At 39.4% G+C, this 20,968-nt stretch overlaps 3 protein-coding genes across 3 annotated transcripts in view; all 3 read left to right on the top strand.

The window, feature by feature from the left end:
- LOC113650345 overlaps positions 1–20,968 on the top strand; it is a 243,721-nt gene that overhangs the window by 67,008 nt on the left and 155,745 nt on the right. The window lies entirely within an intron of this gene.
- LOC113640170 (putative protocadherin beta-18) lies at positions 6,983–18,203 on the top strand. Its single transcript, XM_047805083.1, has 2 exons — positions 6,983–9,473; positions 18,157–18,203. Exons 1-2 carry the CDS (start codon positions 7,142–7,144, stop codon positions 18,201–18,203), a joined length of 2,379 nt encoding a protein of 792 aa, XP_047661039.1. The 5' UTR covers positions 6,983–7,141.
- On the top strand, positions 10,330–12,980 carry LOC113640169 (protocadherin beta-15-like). The gene has a single exon (XM_047805084.1). It carries the CDS (start codon positions 10,479–10,481, stop codon positions 12,978–12,980), a length of 2,502 nt encoding a protein of 833 aa, XP_047661040.1. The 5' UTR covers positions 10,330–10,478.

Below are 20,968 nucleotides of genomic sequence, written 5' to 3'. Positions count from 1 at the left end.
GACACAGGAGTTATCCAGGCTGTGAGGTCATTTGACTATGAAAAGTTCAGAAACTTTAAAGTCCAGGTTGTAGCCAGAGACAACGGTTCTCCTCCACTCAGCAGCAACGTGACTGTGAGTGTATTCATATCAGATGAGAATGATAACTCTCCACAGATATTATACCCTGCTCCAGAGGGAAAGTCTTTAATGACTGAGATGGTCCCTAAAGCTGCTCTCTCTGGCTCTCTGGTCTCCAAAGTGATCGCTGTGGATGCTGACTCTGGACAGAACGCGTGGCTGTCGTATCAGATAGTCAAATCTACCGATCCGGGACTTTTCACTATCGGTCTCCATAGTGGAGAGATCAGGGCTCAGAGGGACATCACTGAATCTGACAGCATGAAACAGAACCTTGTCATCTCTGTGAAAGATAACGGACAGCCGCCTCTCTCTGCTACCTGTTCTGTGTATTTACTTATTTCTGATAATCTTGCTGAAGTTCCTGAACTTAAAGACATGACTTATGAGGAGAACAATTCCAAACTGACTTTTTATCTGATCATCGCGCTAGTTTCCGTGTCCACCTTCTTCCTGACTTTCATTATTCTGATCGTGGCTGTGAGGTTTTGCCACAGGAGAAAGCCCAGACTGTTGTTTGATGGAGCGGTCACCATTCCCAGTGCGTATCTCCCTCCTAACTATGCAGAGGTGGAGGGAGCTGGAACTCTCCGCAGTTCTTACAATTATGACACGTATCTAACGACAGGATCACGTACCAGTGACTTCAAGTTCATCACGTCTTACAATGACAGCACTCTTGCTGCAGGTGGAACTCTGAGGAAGGTCCAAGATGAAGCTTTAGGTGCGAGTCTGATTACACTTAACAATACTATTGATGCAGATGAGGTAAGAAAAGTGCTATCAAAAATTCTTTCATGTTAAATATTTTTTCCATTCTTAGCTCTGGATCTTAGAAACCACATATCGCTGCTTTTCCTTTTTGTTTTTGGATCTAATGACTATTTTACGATTTCTCTTCATGGTAATAAACTGTCAATGTGTTGCATAAGCGGGTCATTACATTATTGTTTTTTTATTGTGATGGAATCATTTGATCAAAAGTTTATTCTTTATGTTTTTGGTAAATATGGCTGATTTGAAATACGTTTATATTATCCTCATGAGCTCTATGTTAAAAATGTATGTAAGTTTGCTCACATACTATGCATGAAGTTTGTTATTGATTCTTTTAAATGAATTAGCTTTCCAACATTCTACCATATTACTGTTTCATATATATATTTAAGTTCCCTAATTAGTGCAGGGTATATCTATATGTCGAGGTGGTTGTTGTGGTTTATGAGTGTGTTCTCATGGTTTTTCAGTGATACTGATATTTTTCTTAAATTTTGGTTCAAGATTTCTCCTTTCCGTTTTTCTGGACCGCTAAACTTGGTGTGATGATTCACATGATGACTTCAGTCTGTTTGATTAGTTTGCTGGTATAGATGACGAAACTTTAAGTCTTGTTCATGATTGGAAAAGGAGTATGGGAGTTTCCTCATTGTCAGACCAGTGGAGTAAAGGGTCGTATTATTGGTTGTCTGGATTTCACCAAATTACTGCCAATAATCAGGTGTAAGGCGGCATAATTTGATTTACTACAACATAGACTGTATTTATGAGATTTTGATTTTCTAAATTTACTGTGAGTACACTTGTCATACTGAAGAAATTGGATGACGGTTGTGACCTTGGTGTGTTTCTAACATTTTAGCAGCATTGTGTTAGTAAATAAAGAGAGAAAAATTAAAACACTAAACAGTTAATGAAAGTGTGTATTTCAGGTACAGTAATCTAAATAAATATACACATATGTCTTTGTTTGCTTTTCAGATACACCTGCTGTGACGATTTATTTCTCTTAGCAATTATCATTTCAGATGAAACTGTTTTCTTGAAGTAGAAAGAGAGCATCAATACAAAACTTTAACCTGCCATAACAATAAAAATCCCCAAAGGGTCGCTGTTTAACAACAGACTAACAATCGGAGCTCTACACCCATATTCTTATCTTGCACCATCCCATAACGTCGAGAAGGATTGCAACAGAAGGTTGTTCAGCCTATAGTATAAAAATAATTAATGATAGTTATCATTACATATCACAAGCCTCGTCACCCCTAAAGATATTCGGCACAGTAAAGAATGGAAAAGATGATATCATCGTTATCTTTATTGCTTCTTGTGATTTACTTTTGGATATTTATTCGCGCTGTTCGTGGAGATTTGAGCTACACATTCCCGGAAGAAACGAAGCAGCAATATGTGATCGGAAATATAGCAAAGGATCTCGGACTTGATGTGAAACGATTATCTGCTCGTAAAGCTCGAATAGAGACGGAAGGCAGCGCTAAACGGTACTGCGACATTAATCTGAATAGCGGGAATCTGGTCGTGGCGGAAACAATAGATCGAGAGAAGCTTTGTAGCTCGAAAATTTCTTGCATCCTTAATTACGAGCTTGTGTTGGAAAATCCTCTTGATGTGCATCGCATTTCACTGCAGATTCAGGATATAAACGACAACGCGCCGAGGTTTCCTAATGAACGGATAACGTTTGATATTCGGGAATCAGCTGTGAAAGGTGAACGTTTTCCTTTGGATGAAGCTCACGACTCGGATATAGGCCAAAACACGGTTCAAGGATATTCGCTGGAAAGAAATAATCACTTTGTTTTATCGGTTAAAGAAAACTCGGAGGGAGGAAAATACGCTGAACTGGTTTTGGAGAAAGAGCTGGATCGTGAACAGACGAAGGAAATAGATTTAATATTTACTGCGACTGATGGAGGCTCACCACAGAGGTCTGGTACTGCAGTTATCCACATCAATGTGCTTGATGCTAATGACAATACCCCGGTTTTTAGTCAGTCTGTGTATAAGGTTACTCTCGCTGAAAACGCAGCGTTGGGTACAGAAGTAGTTACAGCGAGCGCTACAGACGCTGATGAGGGCGTGAACGGGGAAGTCAGTTATGAATTTAGTCGAATCTCTGATACAGCTTCAAAATTATTTTCTATTGATAAGGTAACTGGTAAAATTACAGTAAACGGAAATATTGATTATGAAGAGGAAACGTCATATGAAATGAGAGTCCAGGCAAAAGACGGTCCCGGCTTAGCTTCCACTGCCAAAATTATTATAGACATCAGTGATGTAAATGACAACACTCCAAGAATTATTCTTAAATCACTGAATGATCCAATACCTGAAAATTCAGTGACAGGAACTGAAGTAGCCATAATAAATATTCAGGATAATGATTCAGGAGATAATCGAAAAGTCCGATGCTCCATTCAAGAAAATGTTCCTTTCAGGTTAAACCCATCCATTAAAAACTACTTTTCTTTGGTAACCACGAGCTTGTTAGACAGAGAGAAGGAATCAGATTATAATATAACGATCACTGCTACTGATGGAGGATCTCCACCTTTATCCACATCTATAACCATTCATTTAACTGTATCTGATGTGAACGACAATCCTCCTGTATTTGAACAGCAATCCTACACTGCATATGTAATGGAAAATAACAAACCAGGAACCTCTATTAGTTCTGTTACTGCAAGAGACCCAGACTGGAGGCAGAACGGTACAGTACTGTATTCTCTGGTGTCCAGTGAGATAAACGCTCTTCCAGTGACCTCATTTTTATCCATTAACTCAGATACAGGAGTGATCCAGGCTGTGAGGTCATTTGACTACGAAAAGTTCAGAAACTTTAAAGTCCAGGTTGTAGCCAGAGACAACGGTTCTCCTCCACTCAGTAGCAACGTGACTGTGAGTGTGTTCATATCAGATGAGAATGATAACTCTCCACAGATATTATACCCTGCTCCAGAGGGAAAGTCTTTAATGACTGAGATGGTCCCTAAAGCTGCTCTCTCTGGCTCTCTGGTCTCCAAAGTGATCGCTGTGGATGCTGACTCTGGACAGAACGCGTGGCTGTCGTATCAGATAGTCAAATCTACCGATCCGGGACTTTTCTCTATCGGTCTCCATAGTGGAGAGATCAGGGCTCAGAGGGACATCACTGAATCTGACAGCATGAAACAGAACCTTGTCATCTCTGTGAAAGATAACGGACAGCCGCCTCTCTCTGCTACCTGTTCTGTATATTTACTTATTTCTGATAATCTTGCTGAAGTTCCTGAACTTAAAGACATGACTTATGAGGAGAACAATTCCAAACTGACTTTTTATCTGATCATCGCGCTAGTTTCAGTGTCCACCTTCTTCCTGACTTTCATTATTCTGATCGTGGCTGTGAGGTTTTGCCACAAGAGAAAGCCCAGACTGTTGTTTGATGGAGCGGTCACCATTCCCAGCGCGTATCTCCCTCCTAACTATGCTGAGGTGGAGGGAGCTGGAACTCTCCGCAGTTCTTACAATTATGACACGTATCTAACGACAGGATCACGTACCAGTGACTTCAAGTTCATCACGTCTTACAATGACAGCACTCTTACTGCAGGTGGAACTCTGATAAAGGGCCAAAATGACACTATAGCTGCAAGCTTGATTACGCTTAATAATACTGAAGAGGGAGATGAGGTAAGATTTCTTGCCTTTCCTTTCAGTGGTAATATTTTTATATAATTCCATGGGATGCTCTTTAAAACTGTTTCAACTTAGTCCATTATATCTAGTAATGTCAGATGGTTTGGCAACACGTGTTTAGATTGCGATAACACTCTGCTTTTTTAATGTTGTTTGGTGCGCTTCTGGTTTTTGAACCATTTGTTTTGCAATTAAAAAAAATACATACAGTAGCATTTGCACCATGTTCATATTTCTAAATCATTATTATTCTTGCCTCCAGTGGAACTGGTTAAAAGCCCAGATGAAGCTTTAGCTACAATTTTAATTTCACTTAACAATACAGAAAATGGAGCTGTTGAAAGAAAAAAAAAATTTTTTTCTTTCCTACCGTCTCTTTCTTATTTAATCACAGTTGTTTTATAACTGATTGCATATTGTCCTTCACTTGAGAACACAAGATGAAAATATCAACTCTTGAATATTACTTTTGAACCCAGTTGTTTTATCAAACATACCTCGAAGAAAAAGTATATAGCTTGCTCATGATATTCATAGCAAAACAAAATGCAATTGTTGTGAGATTAGTCATTCAAAACTGACATGGATTTTGTTCTTTCAAAGAAAACCTTTGTATAATACAACACTCCCCACTTTCCTCCCCATTTTTGCGGAAAAGGAGACTTCCAGTCTTGATTATATTTAACTCTAGGCATTGTGTGTGCTGTATGTGTGTTATAAATTGGACTTAGCTTTTATGTTTATGTGCCAATACTAAATTGACATTGAAATCCTGTTTACTCTAAAATCAACACAGCAAAATGTTATTCTGTACCATGAAAACTGGTTCTCAGAGATTGTGTGTTTACTGTTTTGTGCTCAGCAATGATCAAGATCCTTTGGCTGTAAAATTAAAGTGATCATCAGCATTATAATATACAGAGGGCCATTTGAGTGGACATCGATTGCTCCATGTCACACAATGCTGCATTTTCTGTCCTTCAGTTGTTAGGTTGCTTAGCAATTTCTGGTAGAATCAAATAGGCAGCATGGCAGAGATAAGAAAAGTATGTTGTGTGATATCTATAATGGTGGATGCTTGTTAAACTGCTGTGGTAAATATTTGTATGATGTGTATACATTGTTGGCCACGTAACCGTGTGTCTGAATAAGTAATGTTTGTGATTCTCCATGAGATTGTTTGTTAAGTTTGCCATGATTCATCATGCTAATGGTGTAATACCATAAAGAACTTATCATTAAGGACTTTATTATGGTTTGATATTCACTTATTGAGTATTGGGTTCAGTTTCAAACTGGCTTCTCTTCCCTAGGATTATTAAATATATCCTCAAGCTGTTGGAGTTCTGTTCACTGACCCTTATTCACAGTTGTTTTAGTAATGTAGTTATTTTTTGTTCTTGTTTTTTTATGGATTTTCACTTGCATGACTTGCCTTGTCATATAATCTATTCTAAATTGAAAATAAAAATGAATTAAACGATGAAAAGCTTTATTCAGCGTAGAACACATAATTATTCGCATTTTATTTGACTGAACATCTCTGCTTTGTCCTGTTGCCTTAGTTCTGTTAATACAGTGTTGAGAAGGAATGCCGGTCAATCCTTCTCCTCAGTTAAAAGTAGATAGATTCAGCACCGTTCGCGTGGACAGCAATACTACGCCGCTGGCAACAAAATGCCAGTCAAGTCAATGGTGTTTTTATTGTCATATCATACATATATTATCGATGCAGTACAGAGTAATATGAAACAATGTTCCTATAGGATCTTGGTGCTACATTAAACACCTCTGAAGTAGGTCTAACGTTAAAAAAATAATAATAATAATAATCTATCGAAATAAAATGCATATGTGCAAACTTGTGTAAAGAGTGCAGGACAAATGTTAGTGTAAAACAAGAGACAGTGCAAACAGACAATAGAATAAACTATAAGACAGATAAGAGAGAGATAATTAAGATAGCGCCAACAGTCTGTTGGTTCGCCTAACAGTTGTAGCAGCATTTTAGAAAAGATAGAAATGTTAAAACAATCAGCTTGCAGCAGCATTTAAGAATGTTAAAAAAAAAAAAACAAATGTGCAAAATGTGCAGACTGATTTCAAAGATGTATAAATTATTACAAAGTGTGTGTTTGTGCGTGTGTGTGTGTGCGCGCGCTTGTGTATAGGTCCAGTCCCTAGGTGTTGAGGAGTGTTGAAGATGCTAAAATTCTGCTACGTAAATATTATATATTGCTAGTCTTTTACTAAACGTAACGTTCCATTGAGAAATAAAATCAGAAAAATGACACTATGTTTTGCATCGAATTTGCAGTAAAAACAAAATGCTCAGAGCGTCGCTGTTCACCAACACTTGCAAATTGTACTACACCCTGACTGGGCGGCTGCAGTGAACAGAAACGGGAAGGTCTTTTGCAAAATGCTGTAGTCGAGCTTGATTTCTCCGCGCTGTTGTGTTTAGGGGCGGTTTGTAAATCCTGTACATATAAAGTTAGGTGGAATCTCGCTAGAAAGGAATTTTAGCTCTTTAAATATGGCACGCACGATGCTCTCAGTGCCGTTGTCTTCTCTAATCATGGCGCTTCTTTTAATCCTTTTCTCATCCGCCCATGGAGACATGAGCTACACAGTTCCAGAGGAAACCAAGGCTCAGTTTGTGATTGGAAATATTGCAAAGGACCTCGGAACAGATGCTACAAAATTAAAAATACGAAAAGCCCGAGTTGAAACAGAGGATAGCAGCAAGCGGTATGTGGATGTTAATTTAAATACAGGAGATTTGATCGTCTCAGAGACAATAGACCGGGAAAAGCTTTGTGGGTCGAGATTAAACTGCATCCTGAATTATGAACTCGTTTTAGAAAATCCGCTAGAACTACATCGTCTTTCTCTGAACATTCAGGATATTAATGACAACGCGCCAAAATTTATTAAGGAGAGAATTAGCTTTGAAATCGGCGAGTCCGCTGTTAAAGGGCAGCGATTCCGATTGGATGAAGCTCACGATTCTGACATCGGGCAAAACGGAGTTAATTCCTATTCTCTCCACAAGAACGACCATTTCGTTTTGTCTGTACAAGAAAATAAAAACGGACGGAAATACGCGGAACTTGTTCTGGATAAAGAGCTTGATCGGGAACAACAGAAGGATATTGACTTGATTCTTACCGCAGTGGATGGCGGGATTCCTCCGAGATCAGGGACTGCTGTTATACACATCACTGTGCTAGATGCTAATGATAATGTTCCGGTGTTCAGTCAGCCTGTATATAAAGTGGTTTTAGCTGAAAACGCACCGATAGGAACAGAAGTCGTTACTGTGAGCGCAGAAGATGCAGATGAAGGAGCAAACGGTGCAGTCACATATGAATTCAGTCATATTCCGGATAACGCAGCACAATTATTTACTATTCATGAGATTAGTGGACAAATTAAGGTAGCTGGAGACATCGACTATGAGGAGGAAAAATTTTATGAAATTGGAGTACAGGCTAAAGATGGATCTGGTTTAGCATCGACTGCAAGTGTTATTATAGAAATTACTGATGTCAACGATAATGCTCCTAAAATTATTATTAAATCTCTGAATAATCCTCTACCTGAGAATGTTATTGTAGGCACAGAAGTAGCCATAATTAATGTTCAGGATAAAGATTCAGGAGATAATCGACAGATCAGTTGTTCAATTCAGGGAAATGTTCCTTTTAAATTAAATCCATCGATCAAAAATTATTTTTCACTGATAACGACAGGCATGCTTGACCGAGAGCTGGAAGAAGGTTATAATATAACAATCACTGCTACTGATGGAGGATCTCCATCTTTATCCACATCTATAACCATTCATTTAACTGTATCTGATGTGAACGACAATCCTCCTGTATTTGAACAGCAATCCTACACTGCATATGTAATGGAAAATAACAAACCAGGAACTTCTATTAGTTCTGTTACTGCAAGAGACCCAGACTGGAGGCAGAACGGTACAGTACTGTATTCTCTGGTGTCCAGTGAGATAAACTCTCTTCCAGTGACCTCATTTTTATCCATTAACTCAGATACAGGAGTGATCCAGGCTGTGAGGTCGTTTGACTATGAAAAGTTCAGAAACTTTAAAGTCCAGGTTGTAGCCAGAGACAACGGTTCTCCTCCACTCAGCAGCAACGTGACTGTGAGTGTGTTCATATCAGATGAGAATGATAACTCTCCACAGATATTATACCCTGCTCCAGAGGGAAAGTCTTTAATGACTGAGATGGTCCCTAAAGCTGCTCTCTCTGGCTCTCTGGTCTCCAAAGTGATCGCTGTGGATGCTGACTCTGGACAGAACGCGTGGCTGTCGTATCAGATAGTCAAATCTACCGATTCGGGACTTTTCACTATCGGTCTCCATAGTGGAGAGATCAGGGCTCAGAGGGACATCACTGAATCTGACAGCATGAAACAGAACCTTGTCATCTCTGTGAAAGATAACGGACAGCCGCCTCTCTCTGCTACCTGTTCTGTATATTTACTTATTTCTGATAATCTTGCTGAAGTCCCTGAACTTAAAGACATGACTTATGAGGAGAACAATTCCAAACTGACTTTTTATCTGATCATCGCGCTAGTTTCCGTGTCCACCTTCTTCCTGACTTTCATTATTCTGATCGTGGCTGTGAGGTTTTGCCACAGGAGAAAGCCCAGACTGTTGTTTGATGGAGCGGTCACCATTCCCAGCGCGTATCTCCCTCCTAACTATGCAGAGGTGGAGGGAGCTGGAACTCTCCGCAGTTCTTACAATTATGACACGTATCTAACGACAGGATCACGTACCAGTGACTTCAAGTTCATCACGTCTTACAATGACAGCACTCTTGCTGCTGGTGGAACTCTCAAAAAAAGTCCAGATGAGGCTTTTGCCACAAGCTTGATAACACTTAATAATACAGGAGAGGAGGATGAGGTAAGAAAAGATGGTGTCTCTCATCTTTTGTTGGTTTCTTTGAATGATAGTTTTAATGGTATTTTCATGAAAGGTTTATCCAAATAATTGTCATAATTTATAATTGTTTTTTTATCGGATAACATATGATGAGAATGACAATACCCATTTGTTTTTTATAAAGCCTTTTGCTACACTGAGGTCAAACACATGCTCCTTCTGTTATGGAATACAGTTCCTTTTTGTAGTTGTTGTCTACAAAACCATTCTGATCAGCCTGCACTTATATATATCAATTAACTCATTTTCATTTGATTTGTTTCCGCCATATTTACACTTAAACACTGCTATCTCAATTTTTAGTAATTATTTTTGAAAGTATAACAATTTAAAATCATTCATCTGTTTTTTTGATGTCACAACTTACTTCTAATTAAACGTAAAGACGATTAAATTTCTGAAGAGAAACTGATCATGTTAAATGATTCGACCCTCTTAGCTTTTCTTTCTCCACCTCATGTTGCACTTCACTTTCATTTCGTTTAATCAAAACGTGATTTGAATATTTACATTTCATGTAGTATTGTTTTTAAATTAGTGTCGCATTCTTTTAGTTGTTGTAGCGTTGAAAGTGTCTCGAATTTGTTATTATTATTATTATTATTATTATTATTATTATTATTATTATTATTATTATTATTATTATCACGTCTTTTCTGCTCGACCGAAGCAGTTCTTTGTAAATGCTCATTGCGTCGCTATTTACCAGCTTTCTGCATTAAACTCTCATCACGCCCTTCACCGCAACAGAAAAAAAAATAGACGGTTGCTATTACAGTATTTGCGCTTTAACGTGCCGGTTTTCGGAGCTGAAACGAAACTGTTGCCGATTTTTAAACACAAATAGAGGACTTTATATATTTTGGACATTTCTTTTGTGCAGACAATGAGGATGAGAGAGTTGATGATCTGTCTTTCTTTCTTTGGTTTCCTTCTTGCGGTCCATTTTACTAATGGCGATCTGAGCTACTCTATTCCAGAAGAGATGAGACGTGGACATGTTTTCGGAAACGTAGCCAAGGATCTCGGACTGGATGCTAAAAGTCTTGTTGCAAGAAATGCGCGTTTGGATGCTGATGGTGTCAGTAAACGTTTTACTGAGCTAGAGGTGAGGACCGGAGCTCTCATTGTGTCGGAGCCTGCAGACAGAGAGGAGCTTTGCGGCTTGCGGGCGTCGTGTGTTCTTAAATACGAGCTGGTGCTCGAGAGGCCATTAGAGTTGCACAGCGTCGTTGTGAATATTGAGGATATAAACGATAACGATCCACATTTTTCTACTGAAAAAATTAAACTCGAAATTAGAGAGTCGGCAGCTAAAGGAACATCATATTTCTTAGGTGAAGCCCACGATGCCGATTTAGGGCAAAACGCGGTGCAAGGATATTCACTTCAAAATAACGGACATTTTTCCTTACACGTTCGTACTAACTCTGATGGAGGAAAATACGCCGAATTGGTACTTGATAAGGAACTGGATCGAGAGAAAGAACAGGAAGTTACGCTCTTCCTGACTGCCAGTGATGGTGGGAATCCATCAAGGTCGGGCACTGTAGTTATACACGTTACTGTGCTGGATGCTAATGATAATTCCCCTGTGTTTAATCAGCCGTTGTATAAAGTCAACCTGCCGGAAAATTCTCCTGTAGGGACGATAGTAGTAAAAGTCAACGCTACTGACGCAGACGAAGGTGCAAATGGAGAAGTAACATATGAATTTAGTCGACTGTCTGAAAAAGCTGCTAGACTGTTTTCACTAAATAACGTTAACGGGGAAATTAAAATAGTTGGCTCTATTGACTACGAGGAAGAGTCATACTATGAAATGCGCGTACAAGCAAAAGACGGCCTAGGTTCAGCCTCTGATGTAAAAGTCGTAATAGACGTTACTGACGTCAACGATAACAGTCCAGAAATAATTATTAAGTCTCTCACTAACCCCTTCCCTGAAAATGTAATTCCCGGAACAGAGGTGGGCATTATTAATGTTCAGGATGATGACTCTGGACAAAATCGTCAGGTACACTGCTATATTCAGGAAAATGTCCCTTTTAAATTAAATCCATCCATAAAAAATTATTATTCTATAGTAACAACTAGTGAGGTGGACCGGGAGCTTATTGCAGATTTTAATTTAACAATCACTGCAACAGATGAAGGAAGCCCGGCTTTGACTTCATCTAAAATGATTCATTTGTCACTTTCTGATGTCAATGACAACTCACCTGTATTTGAACAGCAATCCTACACTGCATATGTAATGGAAAATAACGAACCAGGAACTTCTATTAGTTCTGTTACAGCAAGAGACCCAGACTGGAGGCAGAACGGTACAGTACTGTATTCTCTGGTGTCCAGTGAGATAAACTCTCTTCCAGTGACCTCAATTTTATCCATTAACTCAGATACAGGAGTGATCCAGGCTGTGAGGTCATTTGACTACGAAAAGTTCAGAAACTTTAAAGTCCAGGTTGTAGCCAGAGACAACGGTTCTCCTCCACTCAGCAGCAACGTGACTGTGAGTGTGTTGATATCAGATGAGAATGATAACTCTCCACAGATATTATACCCTGCTCCAGAGGGAAAGTCTTTAATGACTGAGATGGTCCCTAAAGCTGCTCTCTCTGGCTCTCTGGTCTCCAAAGTGATCGCTGTGGATGCTGACTCTGGACAGAACGCGTGGCTGTCGTATCAGATAGTCAAATCTACCGATCCGGGACTTTTCACTATCGGTCTCCATAGTGGAGAGATCAGGGCTCAGAGGGACATCACTGAATCTGACAGCATGAAACAGAACCTTGTCATCTCTGTGAAAGATAACGGACAGCCGCCTCTCTCTGCTACCTGTTCTGTGTATTTACTTATTTCTGATAATCTTGCTGAAGTTCCTGAACTTAAAGACATGACTTATGAGGAGAACAATTCCAAACTGACTTTTTATCTGATCATCGCGCTAGTTTCCGTTTCCACGTTTTTTCTGACTTTCGTTATTCTGATCGTGGCTGTGAGGTTTTGCCACAGGAGAAAGCCCAGACTGTTGTTTGATGGAGCAGTCGCCATTCCCAGCACGTATCTCCCTCCTAACTATGCAGAGGTGGAGGGAGCTGGAACTCTCCGCAGTTCTTACAATTATGACACGTATCTAACGACAGGATCACGTACCAGTGACTTCAAGTTCATCACATCTTACAATGACAGCACTCTTACTGCTGGTGGAACTCTGATAAAGTGCAAAAATGACACTATAGGAACAAACCTGATTACACTTACTAGCACAGGAGAGGGGGATGAGGAAGACAACACTGTGACCTCCCTCTCATCTTGGTTTGGATTTGTTTCCGTAAGCTGGAAAGGCGGAAGCTACAAAGTGAGTTACATTGGTTTCTCATAAATGTCCTTATTTGTGCTAGCCAGGTACTTGTCTTGCATTTACAGTCATTGTAATTACCGTACTGCGAGGTAATCAGACGACACTGGGTGGGCTGATCGAGTCTCCGCTCTGAGTGTTATGTGGTGTTTTGCAGTGCATACGGTGAATGAAATGTTAAATACGCGAAGCGAGAAAGGGGTTGGCTACATTATACTGTTAGACATGTGCTACTGTGGCAGATAAATTCCTGTTATGTGACCGCCAAGCTATATCCATTGTCCAACAAAAGTGGTACAGCTCCCACATACTTTGACACACAGGGGTGAGCCTGGTCTCATTTGAAAGAAGAGATTCTCTAGTTTCTCTCGTAGTTTCAGAAACTAGTTCAGATTGATTCTAGGCCTTACTGGCACAAGTTACAGGGGTTGGAATGCAGATTTTCCTGTCCGCCTGGGTTGTTTTTCTGATAACTGATTAATCTTATTTTCTGGAAACATGTTAGGGACAAACCAACAACGTGAGTCATAGCCACATGTCTTGGATTTCACCAAAAAAAATTTCAAGTCAAAAGACCCAAAAATGGATTTTATATGAATATTTTTCTACGGCCCTGGTCGTCGGTTGCAGCGTTTTTGTGTACTTGTTACTATATAACTTTGAAATAAAAGGCTGCAGGCTCAGTCTGACAAGCCATAAACAAGCCTAGACTCCTCTCTCTATCACTCTGGTGTGTGAAAACAGGCCTGTAACTTGACACCCTGAGCTGTGAAGGGGACAAAGGTCAGGATTACGCAAGAATTCTTCTGCGCATCCAGTTCACGCAGACACAGGCAAAGAACATACGGCATGTCATATACCGTTGGAATCAGTCTGCTTATTGGCTAAACGGCTGTATAGGTGCAGCCCATTTCATGCTATTGGAAGGGTAATTGTCAGTCAAAGGCGGTTCCCAAAAATTAGGTCATGCCACCATTGGCTTCTCAGCCGTCTATCTCTGCCATACAAGCACCGATTGGCTCACATGAGGGCTTCTTGATCGTTAGGACCTGGGCTATAATATGACGTAACTTTGACTGAAACTCCAATAGGAGTAGAGCGGCACAACGAGATGATGGCGCACTTCTGTTTCCAGTTTTCAGAACACTAACGGAATATTGCGGCGCGACCAGAGCGTTTTGGATTAAAGGCTTACAGATTTCAATTCCTTGGACCTGTGTGGATTTTTGTGGATATTTGTGTTGGAATATATACTACCCCAGTGAAGAAAAGAGACGCGTCTAAAGGTAAGGGAAAAAACCGGTCTAGAGCGCCACCTAGGTCAGTTTTGTCCGAAATTTTTTCTAATTGTATGAAGGCTGTGAATCATATTGTGCTTTGTGTGTGGGCTTAAAAAATATTGAGAGTATAAACTTTACTAGGTAAATAGGTTTTTTGGAGGATTTGGAGGATTTGATGCTTTAAAGTTGAATTGAAGCTTGTTTCTGGGTCAGCCCCTAGTGGTCACTTCTACTTCCGTTCCGTGTACGGCACGGGGCCCGTAAGAGGTTAACATATGACTCTACTACACTAAAGGCTGTATACGGTTCAGTATTCTGATACTCATGTGCAAAATGTCACCTGAAACTTCGATTTGCTACACATTTTGCACGGTCCAGATGATACATAGGACATGGCCACTTCTGGTTTCGTTCCAAAAGGATATTCAGTTTAATCATTTTGTTCTACATTGATCTGTGACTTGGTTTAGTAATTGTTGATGCTTCACTTGGTCCACTTGACTCCTTTATTGCCTCGTCCCTGTTTGTGCTGCATAAACTAAACTGAGCTTGTGTGGTTGCTATTCTATTAACAACAGAATTTCTCTGTCATACCTATTCAGTGCTGATAGTATATTTACATTCAAGGAGTTAAGAACGATGAAATAAAGAAAAATAAATATGTTGAACTTTAAATGCAAGTCATGCATAAATTTTCTTCACTTGTTCCCTCTCTGTGACTGATATTCAGAACGAATGGCAGTAAAATATAAAATTAAACCTTTGTATTAAAACATATAACTTGTCAAATCAATACATGCAAAAAATATTACATAAATAAAAATAAATTTGAAATAAAAAATGAAAAAATAAATATGTTAAAACAAATAAAAAAAAGCAAATAAAAATTAAATAAAATAAAATAAAAATCCTTGACCAGCTCCTGTAAGTATGCACTAGTAATCATGACTATACGTCCAGTATATCAAATAAATCTAAAGTTTATTTCCTTTAGGAAGAGTTCATAGACTTCATTCAGCTTTTTTTAATTATTTATACATTTGTTTCTACAATGATAGAATAATTACAAAAATTTTAATTGTGCTAATAATTTCATGTAAGTTCATAGACATTTTATTTGTCCATCTATTTTTTTTATCTACATCAATTCATATATTTTTATCAATGTTTTTAAAAATGTGAGACAGTCAACTGCTTTGTTTAATTACAGACAGGTTTAACTTTATTTTGGATAAATGATTAATTATAGATTACAGATGACAACTTGAATTATTATAATTACGATTTTTTTATATTAACGAAATTAATAGTTTCTAGCAAATAATTAATTTGTTTATTTTTTACCTAAGTTCATTTGTTGATAATGACTGGAAAGAACACACTGTAATGTACCAAAAATGCTCAAAGCGTCGCTGTTCACCTACGGAGTAAAAGATGATCAACATCTCCACCCATTTCATGTCGTCTTTCAGCTCCTCCTGACACAAACGTTGCTGCATTTAAAGATTTTTTTGTCAGTGAAAATGCTGAATACTCGACAGTAATTAGATACATTGATAACACAGTGGTTGAGCATTTTAATGTTGCTAGAATGGACATGAACATGGGATTAATCTCGGTATTACTGACTAACGGATTTATTTCCATTTTCCTTTATCCTGTACGTGGAGATCTGAGCTACACTGTTCCGGAGGAAACAAAACGTCAATATGTGATCGGACATTTAGCAAAGGATATCGGAATTGATGGGAAACATTTATCAGCTCGTAAAGCTCGGGTGGAGACAGAGGACAGCGCGAAACGGTACTGCGACATTAATCTGAGTAGTGGAAATCTGGTCGTGGCGGAAACAATAGACCGAGAAAAGATCTGCGGCTCGAGAATTTCTTGCTTTCTTAATTACGAGCTTGTGTTGGAAAATCCTCTTGAAGTGCATCGCATTTCACTGCAGGTTGAGGATGTAAACGATAACTCTCCCGTTTTTCCTAATGAGCGCATCAGCTTTGAAATTAGAGAGTCGGCTGATAAAGGCGAGCGTTTCCCGTTGGAGGAAGCTCATGATTTGGACATAGGGCTTAATGCAGTTCAAGGATATTCACTTGAAAAAAATGATCATTTTATTTTATCTGTGCACGAGAACGCGGACGGAGGAAAATCCGCTACATTGGTCCTGGAGAAAGAGCTCGATCGTGAAAAGCAGAAAGACATGAATTTAATTCTTACCGCATTTGATGGCGGTAATCCACCGAAATCAGGGACAGCAGTAATACACGTTACTGTTCTGGATGCTAATGACAATATTCCTGTATTTAGTCATCCTGTGTACAGAGTGAGTCTAGCTGAAAACACGCCTTTAGGCACGGAGGTGATTACAGTCAGCGCGACTGATGCTGATGAAGGAGCCAATGGTGACGTCACCTATGAGCTCAGCCGTTTATCTGATAATTCGGCAAAATTATTTTCTCTTGATAAAATTACTGGACAGATCACGGTGAGTGGAAACATCGATTATGAGGATGAAAAATATTTTGAAATGAGAGTTCAGGCCAAAGACGGTCCTGGCCTAGTATCATCTGCTAAAATTATCATAGACATCACTGACGTCAATGACAATGAACCTCGAATTATTCTTAAATCCTTTAACGATCCGATACCTGAGAACACTGTAGCAGGCACTGAGGTGGCCATTATTAATGTACAAGATAAAGATTCAGGTGATAATCGGCAGGTCCGTTGTTATATTCAGCAAAATGTTCCATTCAAATTAAACCCGTCCATCAAAAACTACTTTTCTTTAGTAACTACAAGCATGCTGGATCGAGAGAAAGAATCAGATTATAATATAACAATCACTGCTACTGATGGAGGATCTCCATCTTTATCCACATCTATAACCATTCATTTAACTGTATCTGATGTGAACGACAATCCGCCTGTATTTGAACAGCAATCCTACACTGCATATGTAATGGAAAATAACAAACCAGGAACTTCTATTAGTTCTGTTACTGCAAGAGACCCAGACTGGAGGCAGAACGGTACAGTACTGTATTCTCTGGTGTCCAGTGAGATAAACTCTCTTCCAGTGACCTCATTTTTATCCATTAACTCAGATACAGGAGTGATCCAGGCTGTGAGTTCATTTGACTACGAAAAGTTCCGAAACTTTAAAGTCCAGGTTGTAGCCAGAGACAACGGTTCTCCTCCACTCAGCAGCAACGTGACTGTGAGTGTGTTGATATCAGATGAGAATGATAACTCTCCACAGATATTATACCCTGCTCCAGAGGGAAAGTCTTTAATGACTGAGATGGTCCCTAAAGCTGCTCTCTCTGGCTCTCTGGTCTCCAAAGTGATCGCTGTGGATGCTGACTCTGGACAGAACGCGTGGCTGTCGTATCAGATAGTCAAATCTACCGATCCGGGACTTTTCACTATCGGTCTCCATAGTGGAGAGATCAGGGCACAGAGGGACATCACTGAATCTGACAGCATGAAACAGAACCTTGTCATCTCTGTGAAAGATAACGGACAGCCGCCTCTCTCTGCTACCTGTTCTGTATATTTACTTATTTCTGATAATCTTGCTGAAGTCCCTGAACTTAAAGACATGACTTATGAGGAGAACAATTCCAAACTGACTTTTTATCTGATCATCGCGCTAGTTTCCGTGTCCACCTTCTTCCTGACTTTCATTATTCTGATCGTGGCTGTGAGGTTTTGCCACAGGAGAAAGCCCAGACTGTTGTTTGATGGTGCGGTCGCCATTCCCAGCGCGTATCTCCCTCCTAACTATGCAGAGGTGGAGGGAGCTGGAACTCTCCGCAGTTCTTACAATTATGACACGTATCTAACGACAGGATCACGTACAAGTGACTTCAAGTTCATCACGTCTTACAATGACAGCACTCTTACTGCAGGTGGAACTCTGATAAAGGGCCAAAATGATGCTTTAGCTACAAGCTGATTACACTTATAATACAGGAGAAAGAGAGGAGTAAGAAAATATAATCGTCCCTTATCTGATTGTGATGATGGTTTCATTTTTGTGATTCATCCTTGAATTTCAGAATAGATAATCACTGACACTAATCATTGATTATCAAACGTGCTCTTTGGGATTTATTGGCTAATACCTGTGCTACACGCCCAGTAATGTGTTTCCAATGCAAATTCTGTGGTACACTTATAATTCTGGTGTTTAATAACAAAATATCTCCAGAGGTTGTTAAATAATTTCCGATCTCCATTACTCCTCAAAGCATGACAGGTACTGACTCATCTCATAGAAGTTGGAATTGTCATTATTTTTTTCAAACACAGACCACTGACTGAGGTATTTTTCCTCACATTCTCACTTGTTGGCACATAGTCATTCTAGATTTATGAAAAAATGTAACCTTACTATTTTTGCATGTAGAAACATTTAAGTGAATACAAAATCTCTTTACAGTCAGGTGGGAACAAAGTATAATGTCCAAAATATTTACTGCATGGTTATATGTATATAAGGTGACATTTTGAGTGTTATTACAAAACTTTCAAATGTAAATATTTTAAAGACCAGAATACCTATATGTTATTTAACTAGTCAGTAAGCGGTCTGGAGAACCACTGCACTGGACCTTTGGACAGAGGTTTAAAGCAAGCTGTGCGATTTGTCTTTCCGTGAAGTCAGAAACAATGCAGCTTCTAATCAACATTGGTTTATACTTCATTTCGATGCTACTACAAGAAGGCTGGATACAGCTCATGAGAGTCGGTTCAGTGAAACTGTAATAATTGAAAGATGCTCAGAGTGTCGCTCTTCACCTGCAGGAAACCGAGAGAACCGCACACCGCCTTCGTTTAAATATGTAATCAGAGGACAGTCTTGCAGCAAAAACGCTTACAGCGAGGACATAATACGTCTTTATAGGAAAACCATCCCCAGTCTACGAAAATCTCTTTTTGAACTGCTTATTTCTGTTAGATTGCTGAAGTCTGGACTATAAAATCAAGCTTTGAGATGATGAGGTCTAGAGCTGTATCTTGTGTAATATTAGGATTCGTTTCAGCTCTTTTCTTCAGCCAGAGCCCCGTCGCTGGAGATCTGAGCTACACAGTGCAGGAGGAAATGAAACATCGATATGTTATTGGAAACGTAGCAAAGGATCTCGGACTGGATGCGTTAAAATTATCAGCACGAAAAGCCCGAGTTGAAACAGAGGATAGCAGCAAGCGGTATGTGGATATTAATTTAAATACAGGAGATTTGATCGTCTCAGAGACAATAGACCGGGAAAAGCTTTGTGGGTCGAGATTAAACTGCATCCTGAATTATGAACTCGTTTTAGAAAATCCGCTAGAACTACATCGTCTTTCTCTGAATGTTAAGGATATTAATGACAATCCGCCAAAATTTCTCAACGAGCAGATAAACCTGGAAATTCATGAGTCCGCTGATAAAGGGCAACGCTTCCGTTTAGATGAAGCTCACGACTACGACATCGAGCAAAACGGAGTTAATTCTTATTCGCTCGGAACGAACAACCACTTTACGTTATCTGTAGAAGACAAAAACGGACGGAAACACGCGGAACTTGTTCTGGATAAAGAGCTTGATCGCGAACAACAGAAGGATATTGACTTGATTCTTACCGCAGTGGATGGCGGGATTCCTCCGAGATCAGGGACTGCTGTTATACACATCACTGTGCTAGATGCTAATGATAATGTTCCGGTGTTCAGTCAGCCTGTATATAAAGTCGTATTAGCTGAAAACGCACCGATAGGAACAGAAGTCGTTACTGTGAGCGCAGAAGATGCAGATGAAGGAGCAAACGGTGCAGTCACATATGAATTCAGTCGAATTGCTCATAACGCAGCACAATTATTTACTATTGATAAGCTCACTGGACAAATTATGGTAGCTGGAGACATCGACTATGAGGAGGAAAAATATTATGAAATTGGAGTACAGGCTAAAGATGGATCTGGTTTAGCATCGACTGCAAGTGTTATTATAGAGATTACTGATGTCAATGATAATGCTCCTAAAATTATTATTAAATCTTTGAGCAATCCTCTACCTGAGAATGTTATTGTAGGCACAGAAGTAGCAATAATTAATGTTCAGGATAAAGATTCAGGAGATAATCGACAGATCCGTTGTTCAATTCAGGGAAATGTTCCTTTTAAATTAAATCCTTCGATCAAAAATTATTTTTCACTGATAACGACAGGCACGCTCGACCGAGAGCTGGAAGAAGGTTATAATATAACAATCACTGCTATTGATGGAGGATCTCGACCTTTATCCTCATCTATAACCATTTATTTAACTGTATCTGATGTGAACGATAATCCTCCTGTATTTGAACAGCAATCCTACACTGCATATGTAATGGAAAATAACAAACCAGGAACTTCTATTAGTTCTGTTACTGCAAGAGACCCAGACTGGAGGCAGAACGGTACAGTACTGTATTCTCTGGTGTCCAGTGAGATAAACTCTCTTCCAGTGACCTCATTTTTATCCATTAACTCAGATACAGGAGTGATCCAGGCTGTGAGGTCTTTTGACTATGAAAAGTTCAGAAACTTTAAAGTCCAGGTTGTAGCCAGAGACAACGGTTCTCCTCCACTCAGCAGCAACGTGACTGTGAGTGTGTTGATATCAGATGAGAATGATAACTCTCCACAGATATTATACCCTGCTCCAGAGGGAAAGTCTTTAATGACTGAGATGGT

Source organism: Tachysurus fulvidraco, chromosome 20 (assembly GCF_022655615.1).
Source record: "Tachysurus fulvidraco isolate hzauxx_2018 chromosome 20, HZAU_PFXX_2.0, whole genome shotgun sequence".
NCBI classification, from domain to species: domain Eukaryota; kingdom Metazoa; phylum Chordata; class Actinopteri; order Siluriformes; family Bagridae; genus Tachysurus; species Tachysurus fulvidraco.
Note: the sequence above shows the minus strand (reverse complement) of the source record. Positions and strands in the feature narration are given on the sequence as shown.